General features: G+C 42.2%; 1 protein-coding gene across 6 annotated transcripts in view; it reads right to left on the reverse strand.

Moving 5' to 3' along the window:
- LOC101167089 (nesprin-1) overlaps positions 1–20844 on the reverse strand; it is a 105069-nt gene that overhangs the window by 25548 nt on the left and 58677 nt on the right. For all 6 annotated transcript variants that reach the window (XM_023953156.1, XM_023953158.1, XM_023953157.1 and 3 more), the window contains 26 exons: positions 19615–19785; positions 16026–16352; positions 15745–15897; positions 15474–15641; positions 14947–15123; positions 13834–13974; positions 13618–13743; positions 13332–13508; positions 12956–13221; positions 12113–12269; positions 11636–12034; positions 9915–11510; positions 9363–9691; positions 9123–9267; positions 8826–9044; positions 7628–7899; positions 7314–7479; positions 7040–7195; positions 6779–6931; positions 6083–6265; positions 5826–5963; positions 5439–5624; positions 4010–4132; positions 3747–3929; positions 3168–3311; positions 1245–1475 (listed from right to left, as the gene is read on the reverse strand). In XM_023953156.1, coding sequence (XP_023808924.1) covers positions 1245–1475; positions 3168–3311; positions 3747–3929; positions 4010–4132; positions 5439–5624; positions 5826–5963; positions 6083–6265; positions 6779–6931; positions 7040–7195; positions 7314–7479; positions 7628–7899; positions 8826–9044; positions 9123–9267; positions 9363–9691; positions 9915–11510; positions 11636–12034; positions 12113–12269; positions 12956–13221; positions 13332–13508; positions 13618–13743; positions 13834–13974; positions 14947–15123; positions 15474–15641; positions 15745–15897; positions 16026–16352; positions 19615–19785 — 6486 coding nt within the window. The remainder of the gene's footprint in view (positions 1–1244; positions 1476–3167; positions 3312–3746; positions 3930–4009; positions 4133–5438; positions 5625–5825; positions 5964–6082; positions 6266–6778; positions 6932–7039; positions 7196–7313; positions 7480–7627; positions 7900–8825; positions 9045–9122; positions 9268–9362; positions 9692–9914; positions 11511–11635; positions 12035–12112; positions 12270–12955; positions 13222–13331; positions 13509–13617; positions 13744–13833; positions 13975–14946; positions 15124–15473; positions 15642–15744; positions 15898–16025; positions 16353–19614; positions 19786–20844) is intronic.

A 20844-nucleotide genomic window follows, 5' to 3' on the forward strand; every position in this document is an offset into this window, starting at 1 on the left:
AGGCGAGGAAACACAAAACACAGAGGGGGGAAACACAAAGCATAAAATTAACGGAGGAGGGCAAGTTAGGCAAAAAGCACACCGCAGATTAACCAGATAATGTGTGCTTGAGTATCAAAGAGAGCTGACTGATGAGATCAAGTAGCTGATGTTGATCTAAAATACCCCAGATCTTTCAACGTGGCACACCTTTAACCCAGAAACCCCCCAAAATCTGATGTTTCATCAAAAAAATAATCACAGGTTAAAGCAAGCAGACAGTTTTAGAACCTCTGTAAGAATAACAGGAAAACGTCCACTGACATAGTAGGAGATTCTAGAAGCATCAAAGTCCAAATTTAACCAAAAATAGCAAATTGTTATCTGAACAGGAGCTGGGAAACAATAGAGGCAGTTGTTGTGTCTGCTTGCTTAAGCAGAGAGGCAGGCCTGAAATGTGAGCCAAGCTCAGCCGGTTTGGGTTTTTGGCATGCAGCGCAGAACTCAGCCTGACTCGGGACGCTGCTGCTTTCAACAGACTTTATGATGCAACCCAATGCAACAGAGCACCAAAACTTCAGCATCTCGTCCTCCAACATTTCACCACAAGAAATCAAGGACATACGCAGGATGTGCATGTTTGTAGCCTACAGCAGACACAGAAACTAATCTGCTCTATCTAACACTCAAGAGCACAAACAGGCACTCATATCCTGTTTTTTTTAAGGGCTGCTGTGAGAAGAAAGCAACATCTGATTCAGGACCCAAAAGGAAGCGCAGTGGTTTACTCATTTTTATGCCTGAGTAAAAGGAAGGATAATGCAGTAGAGTAGAGACAGAATCAGACAAGTCTGCCGCAAAGAGATGTGACTAGGAAACTTCTCAGCAAATAGGAGAGATGGCATCAAGATAAAGATACTTTTACTTAGAGCAAACTAAAAAGAAAAATATAAAAGGATTTTTTAAAAAGGGATGCAACAGATGGTATGACCCCTATGGAGCAATGATCCCCACATGACTGGTCTATCTGGGATTACAAGAAGAGACAACTGAGGCATCCTAAATCCACACAAGATGTTTTCGGTAGTGGTCAAAACCATGTGCAAGTCTCTGATTACCCATCTGAGTCTGAAGTTAGAATAGTGTCAAAATCCTGTTTCTAAAAAAAAATCTTGAATTAGAAGTAAATAGATCCTCACTACCTTGCCATAACATTCTGCAAAAAAAATGGCATTTGATTGGGAGAAAGCGGCTTCACCACTCACCATGACAACAGAGGGGTGTGCTGGAAGCTGCTTGTTAGCAGATGACATGCCGTTTGCCACGGCGCCGGTTAGCTCCTCGTCACTTAGCTCCTCCATGCCGTCTGAGAGGCCCTCCACCTCGCTGACAGTCAGCAGCATCGTGGCATGCTTGGCCTTCACAGTCAGCATCTTGCACTTGGAATGGAGCGACGCGATCTGCTCCTGGTAGCCGCGGATCTTATGAGCCAGCTCCTGTCAGAAACATCCCCACCAAACAGAAGAAGACCACCACCCCCCCGGGATCAGGAGAGAATGGTTTGGTCCACAACAGAAGATCAATAGTTCCTGGTGGATCCAGAGAGAGGAAGAAGGCTGGGAAGGCTCAGCATTGAATGCGGTGCTGGTGTGAGGGAGAGAAGTGGAGCAGACGCATTCTACTCTCTAACCGGTCTTCTTTAGAGTGTAGAAAGGGAAAAGCGCTGCCTCCCTTTCTCTTTTTCCCTCTCTGCCGCGCATCTGAACCAATCAGAGAGGCAGAGGCGCGTGACTCAGATCAGTGATGAAGCTAGCGGGCAGGATGTGGGGTTGAAGCAGCGACCCTTGGTGAAATAGTTCAAAATCCCTCAGACACTCCCTCTTGTACACAAACACAAATGGCAGGGGAAAAACAGGAAGTGACCTCACTGCCCATTTCCCCACCTTCCTCCTCCTCCTGCCACTTCCGTCTCCACCAATCCAGAGGGGAGATTTCTCATGACAAAAAGGAGCTGCAGGGAGAGAGGGGGCTGGACAAGGAGGGAGAATGGCAGCGCTGGTGTCAAATAACAGCCAGAGGGCTGCGGCGCTCCACCTCCTCCTCCCACTCCTCCTCCTCCTCTTCCGGCTGCAGATGGTCAAGGCGCTGATAATCAGGTCACGTGACCAAAACAGCCAGTGAAGTTGCAGCTGCCTGTGCAGCTTAAAGGTAACCATACTGTTACATCGAGACAATTTGCTTCAACAGAAAAACTGATTTGAAACATCCCCTTTGACTCTGTGCACAAAATACAATAATTTGTCATTTACCTATATTGCGTAGAGTCAAGCAAATTTGTCCTTGTTCAAAATGTACAGTCCAACCGTCAGATGCAATATTTTCTTTACTCACCAGAACTTCTCCTTTTTTTACAGCACTGTGCAACAAACTTGAAAAATGCAAATGACTCCCGCTTTCTGTTTCATATCGGATTTTTAATGCAAAATCTGAATAGCAAAGAAAATATAAACTAGCTCAAGATTTAATAAAATATATACATTTCTGGTTTGTGAAAACTTGTAAAAGGGTCATTGAAGAATTTTCCTACAGCAAAACTAAATTAATCTATTTAATGTGGCCTTCATCCAAGTTTTACAAATCAGAAACAACTTTTACAAATCAGCTTTGCTTCTTTGAATCATCATCATATTTTACATCATCATCTGTAAAATAAAAATATCAACACCTGTCTTTGAAACTACATTTCATATAGTAGCATTTTATTTTGAAAAATAGATTTTTTTCAAAACCAGAAGCTTAAAAAATTAAACAGCATCTTCAGCCCCGTTCTGACTGCTCTGTGAAAATATTGTCTGACATTAAACCGGTCCATGGCCTAAAAAAGGTTGGGGGTCCACTGCTGCACAGCTTCTGGGATGGTTTATGAATAAAAGGGCTTTATAAATAAACTTTTCTTTGATGTCTTATACTTAATAATCTTTAACTTCCAGGAGGGACTTTGAGCCAACAGCCAGAGGAGGCCAGTATCTGCTTAATGATTAATCATCTACAAGATTCAGTGGGATAAAAGAACTGCTGTATAAAGTTACAAAATGTTGAAAATATATGTATATATTTTGTGATGACACTTTAATATGTGTATAATCTTTTAAAAATAAAAAAATAAAGTAGGAAAGGGCCTGTTTTACCTCATGGTGGTGTATCTGAGCCTGAAGCTCCTGTATGTTGCTGGTGGCGACGGGCCGGTCCTGAATGATGCGATGAGCCTCTTCTATTAATCTCTGTAGGTTTTTTACTTCCTGTTCATACTGCTCATACTGAACAACAGCTTCCTATCAGAGGAAACATGAAACTTTAGGTAAAATGAACCGATGATACAACTAACATGGCAGGTTTCACTACTCCTATAAACACGCTGTGTGTTGGCGACACATTTACAGAAACAGAAACGAACAAAAACATGAACATCTTTTCTGGTTTTACTGAGGTGATTTGCTTCAGCACCTTTGCTGTATTCTGTAACAATGAGCTTTTGTGTTCAGCTGCAGCAGTCAGCAAGCCCAGAATAAAAGATTGGAGAAAAATGCTGCTCTGATGGGGGCTGAAGGCAAACATGCACATTCCCGAGAGGGCCTGTTGTGACACTACACAGCAGAAATCAAGTCCCTCAGCTATTAATGGTGTAAACACAAGATTTAGAGCAAAAAATGGATATACTAAATACCATAAGCCTTTTTTGTTTATGAACCTGATGCCTCCCATGTTACCTGCAGGATATTGCACTGCTGGATGGTGGTGTGCTGCAACTGGCTGGCCTCCTGCTGCAGAGTCTGAGCCGTGCGGCAGATAGGCAGGCTGGCTACCACCTCTTCTGGCAGCCGGAGGGCGCTCTGACACCGCTGTACTGCTACCACTTGCTGCTTAAAGCTCTCCATTTCCACTAATAGATGCTTATTGTAGAAAAATAACATTGGATTTTAGACGCTGTCACTCTGCAACTGCAGTTTTGCATGTGTGAAAAAATCGTTACCTGTCTCTGTGTGAGCTGCTCTCTGAGGCTGAGCTTGTTGAGGTCAGGAGAGGCAAGAGTGACCTGAATCTGATCCACAGCAGCGTGGAGGTTCTTTACCTCTGCTTCAAGGCGCAACACGTCCTGAAGGGAGACAGCCGAAACAAAATGTCTACAAATGTTATGAACTATAAAGAATGCTTCTTTTTTTTAACTACCGGTAATGTTAAATACATGTTATCTGCCCTAATCAAATTTAAAGCAAAATAATGTAACAAGCTGCTGCAGTCTGGAAAAACAAGAGGAATAGATTTGAAAACCGTGCGACATTAGCAACAGATTGTCCTCTGCTTTCCAGTTGTGTTGGAATCAGATTAGTGAGACAGATTACTGCACACTCAAAAAACGTTCACTTTGAATGAACATAAAAAAATTATGGAAAGGATTTCCACATGATTAGATTGCGTTACTTGAACAAAAATGAATCATGTTGGTCCTACTTAATTTATTTAGGTTGGCTCAACTTAATGAATTTAGGTTCAAACTAATAAATTTAAGTTGATTCAATTTAAATAGAGCAGTTGCACCCAACTTTAAATTCAAATTGTTGCTCACTCTAAAAAGAAAAAATTTGATCCAATTTAATTGAATCACTTCAATTGGTCACACCTAAGTAAATTAAGTTTATTTAACTTGAATTTCTATTTATTTCTTTAATTTTATTTATTCATCTGTAATTGATATGTTGTTCCAAAGTTACAACCAATGGGTCTTTTAATTTTCACATCAAAGACATGAATTACCCAGCAAAGTCCATCACAAGACAGGAGCTCAATTACCGCAAACTCTGTGTTAAGTATTGGAACATTAACAGTTTGCCACACAAGGGGGTTGGTCATCATCCTCTACCAAACTTTAACTCATGGTGCAAAAAAAAAATAAACATAACAGTTTAAATCACTAGTTAAAACAGAGTAAAACAGCTAGACAATAAAACCCATGGACAAAAACTCACACTTAGACCCCAATCTGCCCAGATAGACAAAGAAAATGGTATCCCACAATTCCTTGCAATTACTAATGCATCCAATTTAATGGTATCATGTTGGATCAACGTGATTGAAATTAGTAACTTTTAAATGGATTATTTTTATGTACAATCGACATGATTCATTCACGTAAGATTTACAAACATAAAATTTTCTGGTTGAAATGACAAGTTACTTTTTCGTTAACTTAATTGGCTGGTAATTTCCTTTTTTTGAGTGCAGCAGAGCCTGAAACAATGATTTCTCTAATGATGGCGCAAGTACTACAAATGAACATAAGGGGGCGACGTTTAGCCATGGATGGAAGACTTCACACCTCTCCTTTTTGTTTCACATTTTGAGTTTTTTTCTTCTCTCTAGCCCTTTTTGATTGGAGTCTAAAGCTAAAATGTTAAACGTACTTTGGCTGCATCTTGCAGACTCTGGAGGCGTGTCTTGGCTGATTGCTGCAGCTCCTCCGTGCACCTGCTGAGGTGCTTCACCTGCTGGCTCCACCCTTCTGTCTTTAGCACATCTGCCAGCTGGCCCTCCCTCTCACCCATCACTTCTAAGTCTCCATGGAGACCTCGGCATTCACGCAGCAGAGACTGTAAAAATAGATCATAATTACAAATCAACGCCAGGAACCTTTTTAGCTGGGCAGTTTTGTTAATTAAGACCAATTTCTATAGAGGGAGTAATTGCCTGCTATATTTTCTGTAAAATAAATAAATAAATAAAAACAGTTTTGTGACACATTAGGAAAAATGTGAATTTTTATAAGCTTCATCAATCTCAGTAAGATTCACCTGGTGAGCTCGGATTTGCTCCTGCAGTTGGGATGCAGAGTTCCAGATGATGTTACCGGAAATCAGAGCTTCAGCTTTTTCAATCCAGCCCAAAATGAACTTCTTCATGCTTTGATACTCTTCCACCTGCTTCTCTGCCTAAAACAGGGATTCCAAATTTGTTATTCGTACCTGCATGGTGTGACCCCATTTAATAACAATAAACCTACTAATGCCACATATCATTCATGTTTGGGAGGTCAACATTTCCATCTCACCTTCTTCAGTCGATTTACCCGCTCATGGGCCTGCTGTGCAGTGTGCAGCTGCACCTCTGCGAGTTTAGCCACAGCATCGCCGAGCTGCTTACACAGCAGGGGGTTCTGCTCTCCAAACTCCTGCACCGCTACTCCCAACTCTGCCAGTGAGCAGCCACAAGATTCACACTCTTCACACAGAGCCTGGAACAAAAAAAGTAAAAAAATGATAAGCAGAAATGATAAGCCAGGAATGAGACAAACCCAAAAATACAAAGGTTTCTGGCAAATAATACACAGATATAGATATCCTCATAAATTTTCTGTACATCCAAGGGCTTCAAACATGTTTATAGTAAGATTTAAGAACTTTAATAACCCTTGAAATGCCCATTTCACAGTTTACTTCATGGCCAAACTTGAAAAGGGTGTTCCAAGCCTTAAACACGCCCCCCACCAGTGGGGAGAACAAATGTTTCTCCAACCAAGTCAGATTAAATTAAAAAAAAGTATGAAAGAAGAATTTTGCAAAAATAAGATCTTGAACAGCAGACAGGGGACTATGAATTTTTCTTCCAAAAGTAGGTCGTTGATCAAGCAAAAATCCCCTTCCATGCCATTTTCTTACACTCATTAACCCCCAAATCCTGCAAAGGGAACGGCCAGTTTAACACAGGTTAATTGCTTGCTAATTAGTCAATCCATCAGCTTGATTACTTTAGTTTCTTCTTTGGCCTCCTTCATGTCGGCAGCCTTGTCTTCAAGTTTGTCAGAGATGCTCTTCAGCTTTGCCTCAATGTCCTGGAGTCTGGAGCTAAAATCCTCCTTTACATCCCTGGTCTGCTGCACCTCCCTCTCTCTGGCCTGCACCTAAAACAGAAACCCGTGGAGCTTTGTCTTATTATTTTTGTGTTTATTGATAGTGAGACGAAAAATATGACTTACATGAGTATTTAACAAATCGTTTAATAAGGTTACCTGATCTTCAGCAGAACCCAAAGCCAGAGCAACTTCAGCGAGCTGCATGCTGATCTCAGAGGGAAGGCCAGACTGAAGGTCCTGGTACTTGGACTGTTGAAGCTCTGTCATGCGTTCAACGCTCTGCCGTCTGCTGATGACTTCTCCATGTGTCGTCTACAAACATTATACAGATGACAGCGATGAATTCATAGTTCCAAACTATCAAGAGGGCTTGCCTTTTTCATTTGATCGTCTGTGTGCACACAACATGCAATCACATATTGCGGCACACCTCCAGCTCTTGGAGCAGTGAATCCAGGTCCGCAGTGGGACTCAGCAATAATCCACGCGTATCTTGGATCCAGCCTTTGACCAAGCCAAGCTCCTTCTCAACATCTTCTCTTTCCTTTAACTCCTGGTGCACCTGGGTCCTGCTGGTCTGTACCTGCAGAAGCAGACTACAAAAAATACAGATGATGATGACTTTAAATACTTTGAAAAAGCTTACTTTTAAGCCTTTAAAGTACATCAATAAAAAACTTCAGGTATTGCACAAAGACAAACACTGTGGAAAGTTGTGGATATTTTGGTACTTTTTACTCTCACCTGTCATACTGTTCCTGCATGCTTCTGATTTCTTGTAGACATGGTGTCTCCTTGTTTCCATTCTCAGTCTTTGTCTCCAACACATCTCCTCTCAGACTGCGAGTTTGTTGCACAAGCAAAGCCAGTATGGACTTCTCCCTCTCCACCTCCAAACTGAAGGAGTCGTGGTACTCTAGGAGGCTCTGAAGCGCCGCCCTGGTGGCTGCTTTCTCAACTGTGCTGTCTGGGACACGACTGTGAAGGTCCTTGGACACAGAGAGCAGCTTCTCCATCTGAGAGCCAGAACATTTAAAGTAAATGTCAGTTGGTCCACTAGAATTAAAGTCATTATCTTAACATTGATCAAAGCAATATATTAGATACATTTACAATGTCCTGCATCCTAACATTATTGATGCAAAACAAAAATATTCTTTTTAGAAACTTTGCTTTTTACACATAAACGTTGAATTTTGCCTGTCCTGTCCGACAGGGTTTCAGATTAGAGGGAAAAAAGGCCACAATGAGAGAATGACGTCATGTTTGGCTTAACAAAAAAACCCACATCGGACAGCATGAATGTGCCACATTTGAGGAAGTGGCAGCACAGAGCAGCCTGACTTCACTTCCTATTTACAGTAGCAATGGTGCTTTGTGGGTATTCTTGGAAACTGAAGGCTGAACTCAAACTGGGTCAAAAGACAGGAAAAGCTTCATGACATGGTGTTTTGGCAGGGCGACAAAACTGGCCCGATGCCTGGAGTTACATCACGGCACAAAGTTCTGTGCAGTTGCTGCAGGGTTTAACCCAAATCTGCGGATGCTGCAAAACTTTCTTAAAGTTGTGGCCTGTAATTTTCCCGACCTTTTTGTCTACATGCAGACAGATCAGTAAATAGATTTTTGGAGTTCAATAATTGTTCTTGGTGCCCTGTCTCAACTGTAGCTTGCAGCCGAATGTTTGGACGAGTATACAAGCAAAAACGTACTTTATTGTTCAGAAATTAGAACTGAAAAACAAGAAACAATTATCATCAACTTTTAACATTATTTTATGAGAAAAAACAGCAAACAGTGATTAACAAAACATATGGAGTCAAATTCCTTGAACTTACTGCTGCTGTTCAGAAAATTGTTTCTACAGTATTTTTTTAATGACAGTTGTGGACCACTGGCACCTGGAGGGCTCAGTATATAGCAGCTAAAACATTTATCCCACCTTTTCTGTGAAGCTCCTCCAGTCCTTCACAGTATCCTCTAGCACCCTCTCCTGGGCTCGGGCCAAGCTGCGGAGCCTAGTCCACCGTTGCCATAGTGACGACACAACCTGACTTGTGACAGCCTTCCCAGATTCAGAGATGATTTGCTCCAAGTCTGTAACGTACTCTTTTAAAGCATTTAGGGGCAGCTCCAGCGTGTTGATCGAAGAAACCAGAGTCTGTAGCAAGAAAACAAAAACACACCTTGTAGCCTTTTGCTTCATAAGTGGACATGCATGTGTGTAATATTAACCCACCTTGTGCCTTTGACTCTTGTCCTCAGCTTCAGTGAGACTGACAGCTTTAGCTGTGGTGAACGTGGCCATCTTGCTTTCTGATTCATTCATTTGCTCAACGAGAGTCTTTTTCTCACATTGGAAGGAGCTCCACAAAGTGTTGCACCTGTAATAAATAGACCAGAAAAAAATCTGCTGAGTGACATCACCTGAAGCAAAAATGTTTGTGATGACACAAGTAGATGTTAATGAGGCACACACCTCTGCAGCGCTCGTCTGAAAGCATCCAGCTGCTGTTTGACCTCTGTTTGCTTCTTCTGCATCGCCTGAACTCCTTCTCTGAACGCACTCATCCCTGCTTCCTCCACAAAGTCTTCCAACAGAGGATCCAAAGCCTTCAGTTCCTTTAAACCAACTGCAAAGTTCTTCTCCAGGACGCAAATTTCATCCAGCTCTTGTAAAGACTCTGCAAGACTCTCAAGCTCCACCTCAGAACTGAGCAAAGCCTCTGCAGAGTCCAGAAACTCCTGCATGGACTGCAGAGATAAGTGGCGTCTCTGGACCAGGGAGAGAGCTTGAACTGCAGCCAGCTGGAATACAGACAAGGTGAATCAATTAACTTTAAATAAAAGTAATGCTTGGGGGTTAAAAGTGTGCAGTGCAGCAAAAACAGTTGAGATGTATTAGTATTTTACTACGGAAATAGGCTTTTAGACTTTAAAGACTGAAGATTTCACAGGTTTTCTACTGAAATGTCAATAGGGAACAGCTCATTAGGCCAAGCAGAAAACAGAGTACCAAAAAAATACACACCTGCTTTGCATGAATTTCCTCTTGGACTTCATTTCCCAGTTTTGTCAGGTCTTGCAGTTTTTCTTCTATGTGGACGGAAATTTTTTCTTTGCTTCTTTCACACTTTTCCTTTTCTCTGACTCCCAAAACGTCCATCGCTTTTCGTTTGCTTTTCACATGCTCCATCATTACTTTCAGTCTCGACAGCTCCTTCTTTATTTTGTCCGTTCCCACCTCAGACAATTTTAAGGGTTCTTTTAATTTGTCTTTTAAAGACATCAACCATTCCAATGTTCCATCGGATACAAGTATAAAATCACTTCCCATGATCAGTCCTTCACTTTCCTCAACAAGAGATTTTATTTCACTCCACAGAGATTGAGACGACTGAAGCTGAAGCGTGATTTCCTGGAAGGCATTTGCGTCAATGTTGAGAGGAGATTTTTTGGTCTGATGGTCTTGAACCTGGGAGCTAACTCCATCCAGTCTTTCTAGCAGCAAATACAGACCTGTGGTTTTATCGAAAAAATCTACATTCTTGTCTGATTTTAGTCGAACCAGTTCTTCTTTGACTGACTTCAGCTCTGAGCCCGTTTTGGACAAAACCCTGTTCTGTTCCACTAATGTTTTCAAGTAATCATTGAGGTGCTTCATCTTTTGGCAGTTTCTCCTCTTCAGTGAGTTGTGGAGACATACCAGCTGCAGAGTTTCATCCTCTCTGTATCCCTGACCCTTAATGAGAAACCCCTCTGATTTTCCGTGAAGTTCTCTAACTGCAGGGCTGATGCGGATCAAACTTTCTTCGATGCTTTTGAATTCATTCATCACTCTAATGACCTCTTCCTCTCTTGCACTGATAGTCTGCTTCTCCAGATTGTCAAACTGCTCCTGCAGCTCCTCTAGTGCATTGCGAGTAATATCAAAGAAAGTGCTGTAATCTTTTCTCTCTGAGATTATCTGCTGTACACTATCTTTTTTCTCTTTGGCAAGAGCCAAGATGGCGTTGTACTGCTGAGGCAGGGCATTGAGCCGCTCATCGAGGTAGCAATGATCAATCTCGTTCAGAGTGGGGAGAATCTCCTGGCCTATTCTCTGGACAATAAGGAGGAGGTTTTCATACTCTGAAGTTTGCTCTAGAACACCCTGAAAGTTTGACAGCTGGTTTTGCAAATCTGAGCCGTCATCAGCACAGCTAAAGTTTATCGCAGGAAAGGTTATTGCATCTGCTTGCCCCAGCCAGTGACAAATCTTATCAAGGTCAACCTGGAAGTATCTTCTGGAGGTTAGGGCTTTCTCTAAATCTGTTAGGCACTGGGAGGACCTATGAAGGGCAGACTCATAGGCTGCCTGGAGCTCCTCGAGTCTGGTCTGAGTTTCAGTTCTCTCTTTGGCGGTGGCGTCTTTTTCCAGCTCCCTCCCCTGTGCCCAAAGAGATGTCAGCTCTTTCTGGTAAGCTTGTAAACTGCTTTGGACATCCCGACAAGCCGAAACTTGTCTGGTCAGATCTTCTGGAAGGAAAGATATGTGGTCATCTATGAACACCTTCCTCTCCTGCTGCTGCACCCAAGACAAGGCTCTCCCCAAGCCTTGAAGGAATTGTGTCCGCTCCGTAAAGACCTGGAGAAGAATAAGTTATACATAAAAAAGAGAGGCAGAATTTTTTTTTCCATTTTAAAAACAAGATAAAACATTTTCAGAAGGTCAACAAATGCCTGAATCCTGGACAAATTCCAAATATTCACCTTGCTGAGATACTTCCTCCTTTGAGCAACGCGAGCCCCAAGAGTTTCCACCTCCATCTGAGCTTGTTCAACAAGCTCCTGTAAACATCTCTTCTCGCTCAGTCCCAGCCGGGAAGCCACAGCCTGGGCTTCATTTACCGCCTGACAAAGGAGCTGCTGACGCGCCTCCAGCTCCACACAAACGCTCAGGTGGTCAAACAGGAAACTCTGGCATTGATCCAGGGATGGGCTGGCTTTGAGTGCAGACATGAACGCGGGTCGCTGTTCTTCCACCCACTCTCTGGCTTCTCTCAGCTGCGTTTCTACCTTCGCGAGGTCCTCCAGTGTTTCAGTGGAATGCTGAATTTTCTGCAGAATGAGAGTTTCCAGCTGGGTCCAGCGCTGCTCCAGGTGACCCACCTGCTCAGATGAAAAATGCTCAACTTAATTTTCTGGTCATCTTATGAATATTATTGGCAACAACTGTAAAGCTCTCACCTGCTGCTTGACCAGCTCTTTATCTAGCAGACTAAGTCGAGGGAGAATTGCATGTTTTTGATATCTTAGGTCTTCTAGAGTCTCCTTTTGCTCCTCAAGGTCGCTGGCAAGCTTCCTCAGAGCTTCTAAATGCTCACTTGTACTTTCTGTATCAGCCCTGAATATGAGTATGCAGAAATTAAAGATAAATAAATCCTCAAACTACCGTATTTTCCGGACTATAAGTCGCCCTTTTTTTCATAGTTTGGCAAGGGGTGCGACTTATACTCTGCAGCGACTTATATTAGAAATAAATTGGAATAAATACATTGTTAACCCTCCTGTTATGTTCATTTGTGAGGAACAGAGATGATGTTCCTGGGTCAATTTGATGTATGAGGTATGTTAAGTGTTAAGAGTATGTTAAGTGACTCAGAGAATCAGCAAACCTTTTTTTACAGTAAGATCTTGAAGACTAACAACATAATATTCTATTTTCCAATGATTTCATAGATTCAGAAATGCAATAAAAATGAAAACTGTTTCTACAAAAACAGGATGAAAACAGAGTATTAGTTGGCCAATGATGCTTCATGAAAGGAATAAATAAATAAGTATGAGAAATAATTACTGTGAAATTATTAGATAAACAGTCTGCTATGATTGTGTCATATGAGGTTGTGAAAGTTAAAATGCGACTTATAGTCCAGTGCGACTTATCTGTGTTTTTTTCTACTTTATAATGCATTTTTGGGCTGGTGCGACTTATACTCCGGTGCGACTTATAGTCCGGAAAATACGGTAATACTTTTTATTTTATTTCCTGGAAATAAAAAAATAAGAACATAAAATCTTTAAAAATACCTGGCCAGATAATCCCATTCCCTAGACACTTGGTGGAAGAGTTCCTCCACAGCTACCACACTCTCCTGGTACTCTCCACTTCGCTGCATGTCTTCACCCCTCTGAGCTTCCAGTTCTTCTGCCCGCTGGCCCAGAACCGTCCAGCCTTTTTCCAGCCTCCTTATCTCCTCCAGAGCAGGAGACGTTTGTCCACCTGTCAACCTGTTGACGGCTTCATTCAAACGCGCCGCCTCCGATTGTCTCTCCCTAATCTGCAACAGAAATTCCTGCAAAGAACAAATGATTATCCACAGATGTGGAAGTCTACATTACAGCTTCAGATTTTAGTGTAACAAGAGGTACATTTTTATAAAATAGAAAGAGAAAGCATGCAAACCTGTGCTCTATCCAGCTGGTTCTGTGCAATCTTGGGCTCAAGTTCTGCAGGACTCCTGATCAGAGTTTGTAGCTGCTGCTCGGTTTCTCTAAATTGATTTTCAAGTTCTGCCTTTTGAACTTCCACGTCCCTCCAGCTGTCCACCACCTCCTCACAAAGAAGCATGTGCTCCTCAGTCTTGAGACAAAAAAGCAGAAAGTGCTCAACGTGGGCTAGAATATCTGGACAGAAAAGCATGGCCGCCAACATCTGAAAAAATGGATTGCTACTTCCACAGTCGGCTGACCTGCAGTTTGATCTGCTGGATGGCTGCCGCCGTCTCCCTGACCCTTGGCTCTGAGAGGTCACACGCTGAACACACAAGCTGGAGGTATGTGTTCGCCTGCTCTTGAAGAGCTCGCTCCTGTTTTACCTGTTAGTTAATGTTATTACAAGAAGGTCATAACTCAATCCAAAGGTAAACGTTTAGACCTTAAACTTGACAAAAATCTCTCTTGCTGACCTGCTGCACAGCTTCTTCCAGGCTGAGGGAAGGTTGCAGATCTAACTTCTCTGAAATGGAGTTCAGCCAGGTTTGGCACTCCTGCAATGTATCTTGCAGACTAACATGCCTCTGCAACTCGTGATCCAGACTCTGATAAACCTGTAAATTAAGAAAAACAACATGTTTTAAGGTACATGTAGACTTTAAAGCAATGAGGCAAGAACAACTGCATCAAAACAGAATAAAACAACACTAAAGGAAAAAAAGGACTGAACAAAATTCAAAGTTCTGATATCAGCAGAAAAAGACAATCAGTGGCAAAACCCCTAAAAGCAGGCAGTCATGTAGTTTTGTATTTAACAGGTGTTGAATGTGGAGGCGTCCGTCCCCTCCAGGGGAGAGCGAAACAGCAATGTCTGATTGACAGTGTTAATTTGAGAGCCTGAAAGTAAAGGGGGGGGGGGGGGGGGGGGGGGGGGGGGGTTGGCAAACTGCCCAGAGTATTTGGCGAAGGCTAGAAGGCTGGCATGGTGGCAAGTGGCAGGCAGGATATTAGAGCTGTGTTGTGCTGGGGCACAGTTGGCAGCCACTGTAACACTGGAGGCGCAGTTGTAGGAAAGCCAGCCGTGCGCTGGTAAAGAGTGGCTGGATCACACAATGCCAGATTGGATGTGCGTGTGTCGAGATGGTATCTTGGGAGGTGCGCTAAGATGACAGAGTAAAGGCTGCCAAATTAAGAGAGTGGGGCTGGATTATAGGACTAGACAGATCCACTGAATAGTAGTGTGTGATCGTTTTTGGCTTAAGCATGAAAAAAGTGGGGTTGACAAGGGATTTAAATGGAGAGATTGGGTTAGTGGTTTTGGCGAGTGGGGTCTGTCTGAGCACAACTGCTGTTGAGCTCCACTTTGGCACACTTAATTGTTTGTGCCCTCTGCAGAGGCTCTGCTTTAGGAGGTGGGTTTTAGTCTCAGATTAAATGATGACTAAATAGAAGCCTAGACTGCTAGATTTCATGATTCACGATGCTGTCCATCCTGTAAGATGCATTATGTCTTGCTTTACTAATGTGCAGGAATTACCTACCTATCAGAGGATGTCTTTAACAGTTTTCTCATCTCCCCCACTTACCCTTTGAGCTGTGCTACAGATGGCAGAGTAGCTGTCTCTGATGCCCTGCTGGTGAGCCTGGACCTGCTGTCTCAGTCTGCTCTGGGCGCGCTCACCACAGCCTTGTACCAGGTGCTCTCCTCGCTCCCTTAGAGCTGCCATGCGATCCTCGAAGCCTGCAATTTCTTCCATGATGGCCTGTGGGGATAAAGTCACCAAGATGAATAGGGTTAGAGAGAAACACCAGAGATGAGGAGATACAGGACAAGACCGTGACAGAGGCAGCCAAACACACTGCAAAGGCCGAACATATATAAGAAGAGAGTATCTTTTGTGGATGACATAGTTAGGTTTTAATAGAATCTACTAGAATATACAATTTCAGAGAATTAAAACTGATTTCAAGCCCAGAAATCCACAAATGTAACACAGCCAAGGTCTGAACATTTGGAACTAGAAGGAGAAGTAACGAGGGCTCATTACTCAAGCCACTTTGTGTGTCACTGTCTGACAAGCAGCAGCAAAAGTGATATAATGTGATAGGCCACCTTGTGTCTGGCCAGCTGTTGAGTTGCTGCCTCCAGGCTGCGGCTCACACTTGGATCAGGAGTAACCATCCTGCTCGACATCTGCAGCAGCCAACGTTCTACTTCCTGCAGTTCGTTGTGGTAAGCTTCCTGCTCCTTTACCTGGCTCTCCAGATTCTCCACGTGAGCCTGGGAAACACAAAAAATCCCATTACAAACTAGACACCACTCAGCTCAATCAAAATGTGGCTCTGAAAAAGGATTTATCTTTTTTGGTGGACATAATTCTTACCACTGTAGATTTGCACAGGGAAGTGTAGTCCTTCTGGAGCCTGTGTAGTTTGTCTCTAATGGAGGGGTAGTGCACCAAAGCCAAGACGGCATCTCCTTTCTCTATTACTGACTTGATGGATCCATCATGGGACTGAATCATCTGCAGAAGGGTCTGAAAACAGACGGAAAGATTTCATTAACTGAATATATGATTTTGGCACAATTTTCAGCTTCTTTCTTTTTGTTTTTGGTAACTATTGGGCTCAAAAATGATCTCCAAGTCATTTTTTTCTTGCTTACCTTATATTTAGCCAGCTGGGCTTTGCGTTGGTACAGTTCCGCCTTGGGCTCCACTGGGCTGCTAAGCAGAGCCTTGGTCTCTACAAGCCAGTGGGCCTGAGCTTTGTATCGGTCTTGAAACTCTTTGGTTAACAGCAGCGCCCGTTCCAGGAAGCTGCGCTCTTGCCTGAGTCCCCCAGCAAGCTCCTCCAGCTGAGCAAGACGTGCCTCCACCTCTGCCCCTAAGCTCTCAGCTCCAGCCTCATTCAGGAAGCCTGCTGCCTGCTCAGCGCGCTCCCTCAGAGCTTTCAGCAAGCTGTGACCATGCTGGAGTTCGGACTGCAGAGTCTGAGTGAAAAGGAGTACAAATTCAACTTTACCTTGTGCTAAATGCTTAGAGAACAAAACCCTCGTCCTCTACCCAAAAATCTAATCCACATCATTTTGGACAAAGACACACATTTATAGCATAATGCAAGCCATATCCCAAAGCAGGACCACTGATTTCTCTGTCCTTCACCTACTGTTCAACCACAGTCTCCAATAGTGCTGTTGAAAAGCTTTGAATGTGTCAGGCATGGTCACACCTGCATGGTTAATCGTGGAGAAGACTAGCAGGTCATGGCGAGTGAAAAAAAACCCTACAGTGAATAATATGAAAGGAGGATCCAATTATAAAGACCCTTGTAAGAGACAACAGTAGCTGCAGGGGTTTCCAGGGCAACCACAACATACCACACATACAATGACCTCCCCTCGATGGGATGCCAACTAGCTTTCATCATCACCCTATTATTGCTTGAAGAGAGAAGGTAGCCTCACACTCCAACAAGCTCTGATCTCCGACCACCGCTGTGGGTAAGATAACAAGGCTCGGGTGTGTGAGCACACACCCACATTTCCTTCTTAATGTGACATTACAGACCAGCTCATCATCCCCAATCCAACTGCCCTTTGACTTTAACTAGCAGCACAAAGTACAGCTGAGGTTTTAGACAATTTCCTGTTCAAGGAAACCTCCCAGTAATCAACAATTGAAATGGATTAGATTCTATTTGACTAATTATATTTGTCATGTCAAAAATGTCCCTCTTGAATTTGCTGATTGTACTTGTTACTTAACTTATTTTTCAGATTGTGCTCGAGAACCTGAGCACAGCTGTTACCTTTGTGATGCATGACACTGAACAATATGATGAACATATATTGGATCCTAAGCACGGATTGCCCTTTGAGTCTCAACCGTCTTGTACCCTCAATTATCCATGTCAAGCTCACTGCGCGTCAGCTGTAAACGATGAGCACGGAGGGATCTGATTTCCATTCTGCATGAGAGTTTCAGCTCCCTAATCAACTGCAACACTGTAGTGCTGACAACCGTGTTAATCATCATTTCCTAACAAGGACAAAACAAAGGTAATTATGTAAACACATTATTAGTCTCTGCTTTGAATTTCTTAGAAAACCAACTTTAATGCTTTTATGACTTCTTTTGAGCCACAGAGTTCTTATAGTTTCTACCTTGGAGTATTAGGTCAAACTTTGTCACACATAGTACATAAATACCCTTTTTGCTATATTGCTCAAATTTTGATTAGCTAGTGCAGGGGTCTGCAACCGCAGGCTTCTGAGACACATGTAGCTCTCTGGTTAAAGAAAAAAAAAACGTTTTTAACTTTGAAAAGCAAGTAAAAATAAATAAATACCGGAAATGGTCCTGACCACAGTACCCATAGCGCGCCAACAATCCATCAAGAGGTTCGGCTTTGTAGTTTAACAAAGTTGGAGCACTGTTTGAGCACTGTTTATCACAGAAAATCAACTAGAGGTTAATAGACTTTATACGTAAGGCAGATTGTATTCTTTTAATACATTTAAGGATTTTTAGTGTGTTATGTTTCAAAAATATGTCAAGGGTTGCTTAATTAGCTCTGATTAGTTTTAGTTGGTTATATTTACACATTTCTTACTGCGATGTACCACAAACAGTAAAATTAACTGTTTTTCTAAGATTTGCTGTATTGAGATGATCTTGTGTGACACAGGGTGTCTTTTATTTTGAAAGGAAGTCAAGCTTCATTGATACCTAAGGATTCTTAATTCTGCCTGATAAAAGTTAGGAACCTGATAATGAAAAATCATATAAAATGGTTACGGTAGAATAGAGGTGGGATTATAAGTTTGTTTCCTTCCACTCCCTTTTTAGCAATCGTTAATTTTATTTCTAAATATCTTAAGTGTTTCAGTTTTATAAATGTATAACTGATGATTGTAATGTATTTTTGTGTATTATTTATTTGATTGCTTGAAATAAACCATTTAAAAAAATCAAAAATGTGGAGCTCTGTCAAAGTATTTCATATTTTGAAAAAAAAAAAAGATTTTCTCATTATTTGTTTTGTTTAAGCAAAAGAAAAAAAGGTAATTTTTATTTATCATAGAAGTTACATAAATGAAAATTATTGTCCTAATTGTCTAATCAGCTTGCTTTTGCGGCTCCTGTTGGGTTGTTGTCAGAAAGAAATCGACTTGGATGGCTGTTGAAGGTTGCAGAGTCCTGAGCGAGAGGGATTTTTTTAAGAGATGTTTTTAAGAGAACGAAGAAAATTTGTAACCAATTTTCTACCTCTATGTAATCACATTTGGTCAGTTCTCAAAAGCCTGCATCTGCTGTATGCATAAATATATTTAATAAAGTTATCAAAGGCTATTGACTGCCAATTTATGCATCAATGTATAATCATCCCAAGTTCAACGAATGAGCCAGCCTCCCTCACAACAGGAGACAAGTAAGTGATGAAGCCCTCTCTGTTACCTTCAGTGTTGGAAGGACACATGTGGAGGCAGAATGTCTTTAGTCCTCACACTGAGACAGATCATCGATCCCAGACTAAGATTGCTGCAAAGCCTGCAGCAGATGATGCATTGTAAACATGGACGTGTGAGGAAGATTTAGTGAACTGAAGTGGAAAGAGTGTGTGAAATCGCAGACGGCTGGTAGATTTTAAAGTTTGCTGCTGCTTGTTAAAAGCACTTTGTGTGCATTTGTGTGTGATGTGAAGCAGTGAGGGCAGAACATCAATTAGGGTGTCTGTGCCGGTGGGCTCCTGACACTAACGCTTCTTCATCCTCTCGCACACAGCTGGAGGTCTCTCCTTGATACAGCGCTTTCTCAAAAGCAGCACCAGCTTTGTCTTCATAAAGACCAGATCAATACAAACAGACTCATCCAAATCCTTGATGTGTATAATATGAACTATGCCAGGCAAACAATGGCTTTTATTGCAGTGTCTGAGCAAATCTGCAACAAAAAGGTGCTACTAGGAAAGGCTCCGGTTCTCCTTAGTATTTCTAATAATAATATAACTAAAAGCATTTCACATGCAGCATCTTTTTTTTTTTAAAAGAACATCTTTTTCTGGTTTCAATACTGATTCTGTACAAGTCTGACCTTAAGTTTTGTTAACTTATCAAATTGTAACCAAATAGATTTATTGCAGCCTGCTCCTTAAAGTGTCCCAAACGCAGCACTGCTTTTTATATATATCCAGATATCCCTTTACTGATCTGCATAAATTACAGGAATAAAACCATTCTGATAGACCCATACCTCTAGTTTCTTCATCTTCTTTTCCATCGACGCCCGGTCCAGAGGTTCAGAGTGGTCAGTTAATGATGCAAAGCTTTTCTGAGAGGAGCTTAGCCATTCTGTGAAAGACACACAAAGAGTTTCTGCGTCCTCGATGCTCCTCAGTTCCTCCTGGAGCTGCTTGATGGTGTCCTGGAAATACACAATTCAAAGGATCAGCTCCTGGAATTTGAGTAGTTCAAATACAATTTTGACATTGGCTTTCTTTAAAAGGGTTTGGATTCCCTGTAAGACTAGCCTGTGAAGGGGGGGGAGGGGGGGATTCTGAACAAACAAATAATACTTTTATCTTTTAAGGTGGGAGTTGTAGTCTTACATTGGTCACCAAGGACCCAAAGCTTTTTGCTACAAAAAACAAGAAAGATTTCCAACTTCCCTTTTATTCTTTCATGTACTCAGAAATCACACCATAAAGCTGCGTGGGCTTTTTATGTGTTTGATGTTTTACCAACTTGACGGAAATTTTGAATCAATAACTCCACAAGGACAAGCCTGTTTGGTTTTTGCAGTTTTGACACCTTATTCGCTCAACTTGCAAATAGTTGTGGGCAAAGACGCTCCAATTAGCCGATTATGCTGAGTGCACACCTCTTCTCACTAGACAGGGTAGCTGCTCCCCACCCGTGTGGCCCCTACTTCATGCAGAATAATTACAGGGATCCAGAGAATGAAAGGGGGGGGACTTCTGCGTGTTCATGCATGTGTGTCGGTATAACTATATGGATGCTTAAATCGGTTTAAGCAGGAAATGAAGGTGTGGGCAGAGATGGAGAAATCAAAAGGATGGGGGGTACAGTGAAGCTGGAACAAAAACACAGACTTATGATAGGCTATCCAAGGTGTAAATACACGCGCACACACACACACACTGACACACACTCACAGACAAAAATCAATGCAGTACAGGAAAATCTTTTTTCAACCCCAATGCTGCAAGTGAGATTGGGGTGTGTAGTGTTTAATTACAGCTTTAGAACATGACCAGGGGACCCTCATTGATTTTCCTTTAGCCCCCACCCATAACAGGAAAAAAAACACAGAGAGTGGATTTGAGCGTACAAAGCTACAAAGACGGGCTCATGGAGCCAACTCCCAAACCTGCAGAGGTACAAATGTGCAGAGCCTACCCATGTTTGGAAAAACCAATGGGGCAGAAATGACAAAAAAACATCATGATGATCCTAATTATAT

Source organism: Oryzias latipes, chromosome 24 (assembly GCF_002234675.1).
Source record: "Oryzias latipes chromosome 24, ASM223467v1".
NCBI lineage: Eukaryota > Metazoa > Chordata > Actinopteri > Beloniformes > Adrianichthyidae > Oryzias > Oryzias latipes.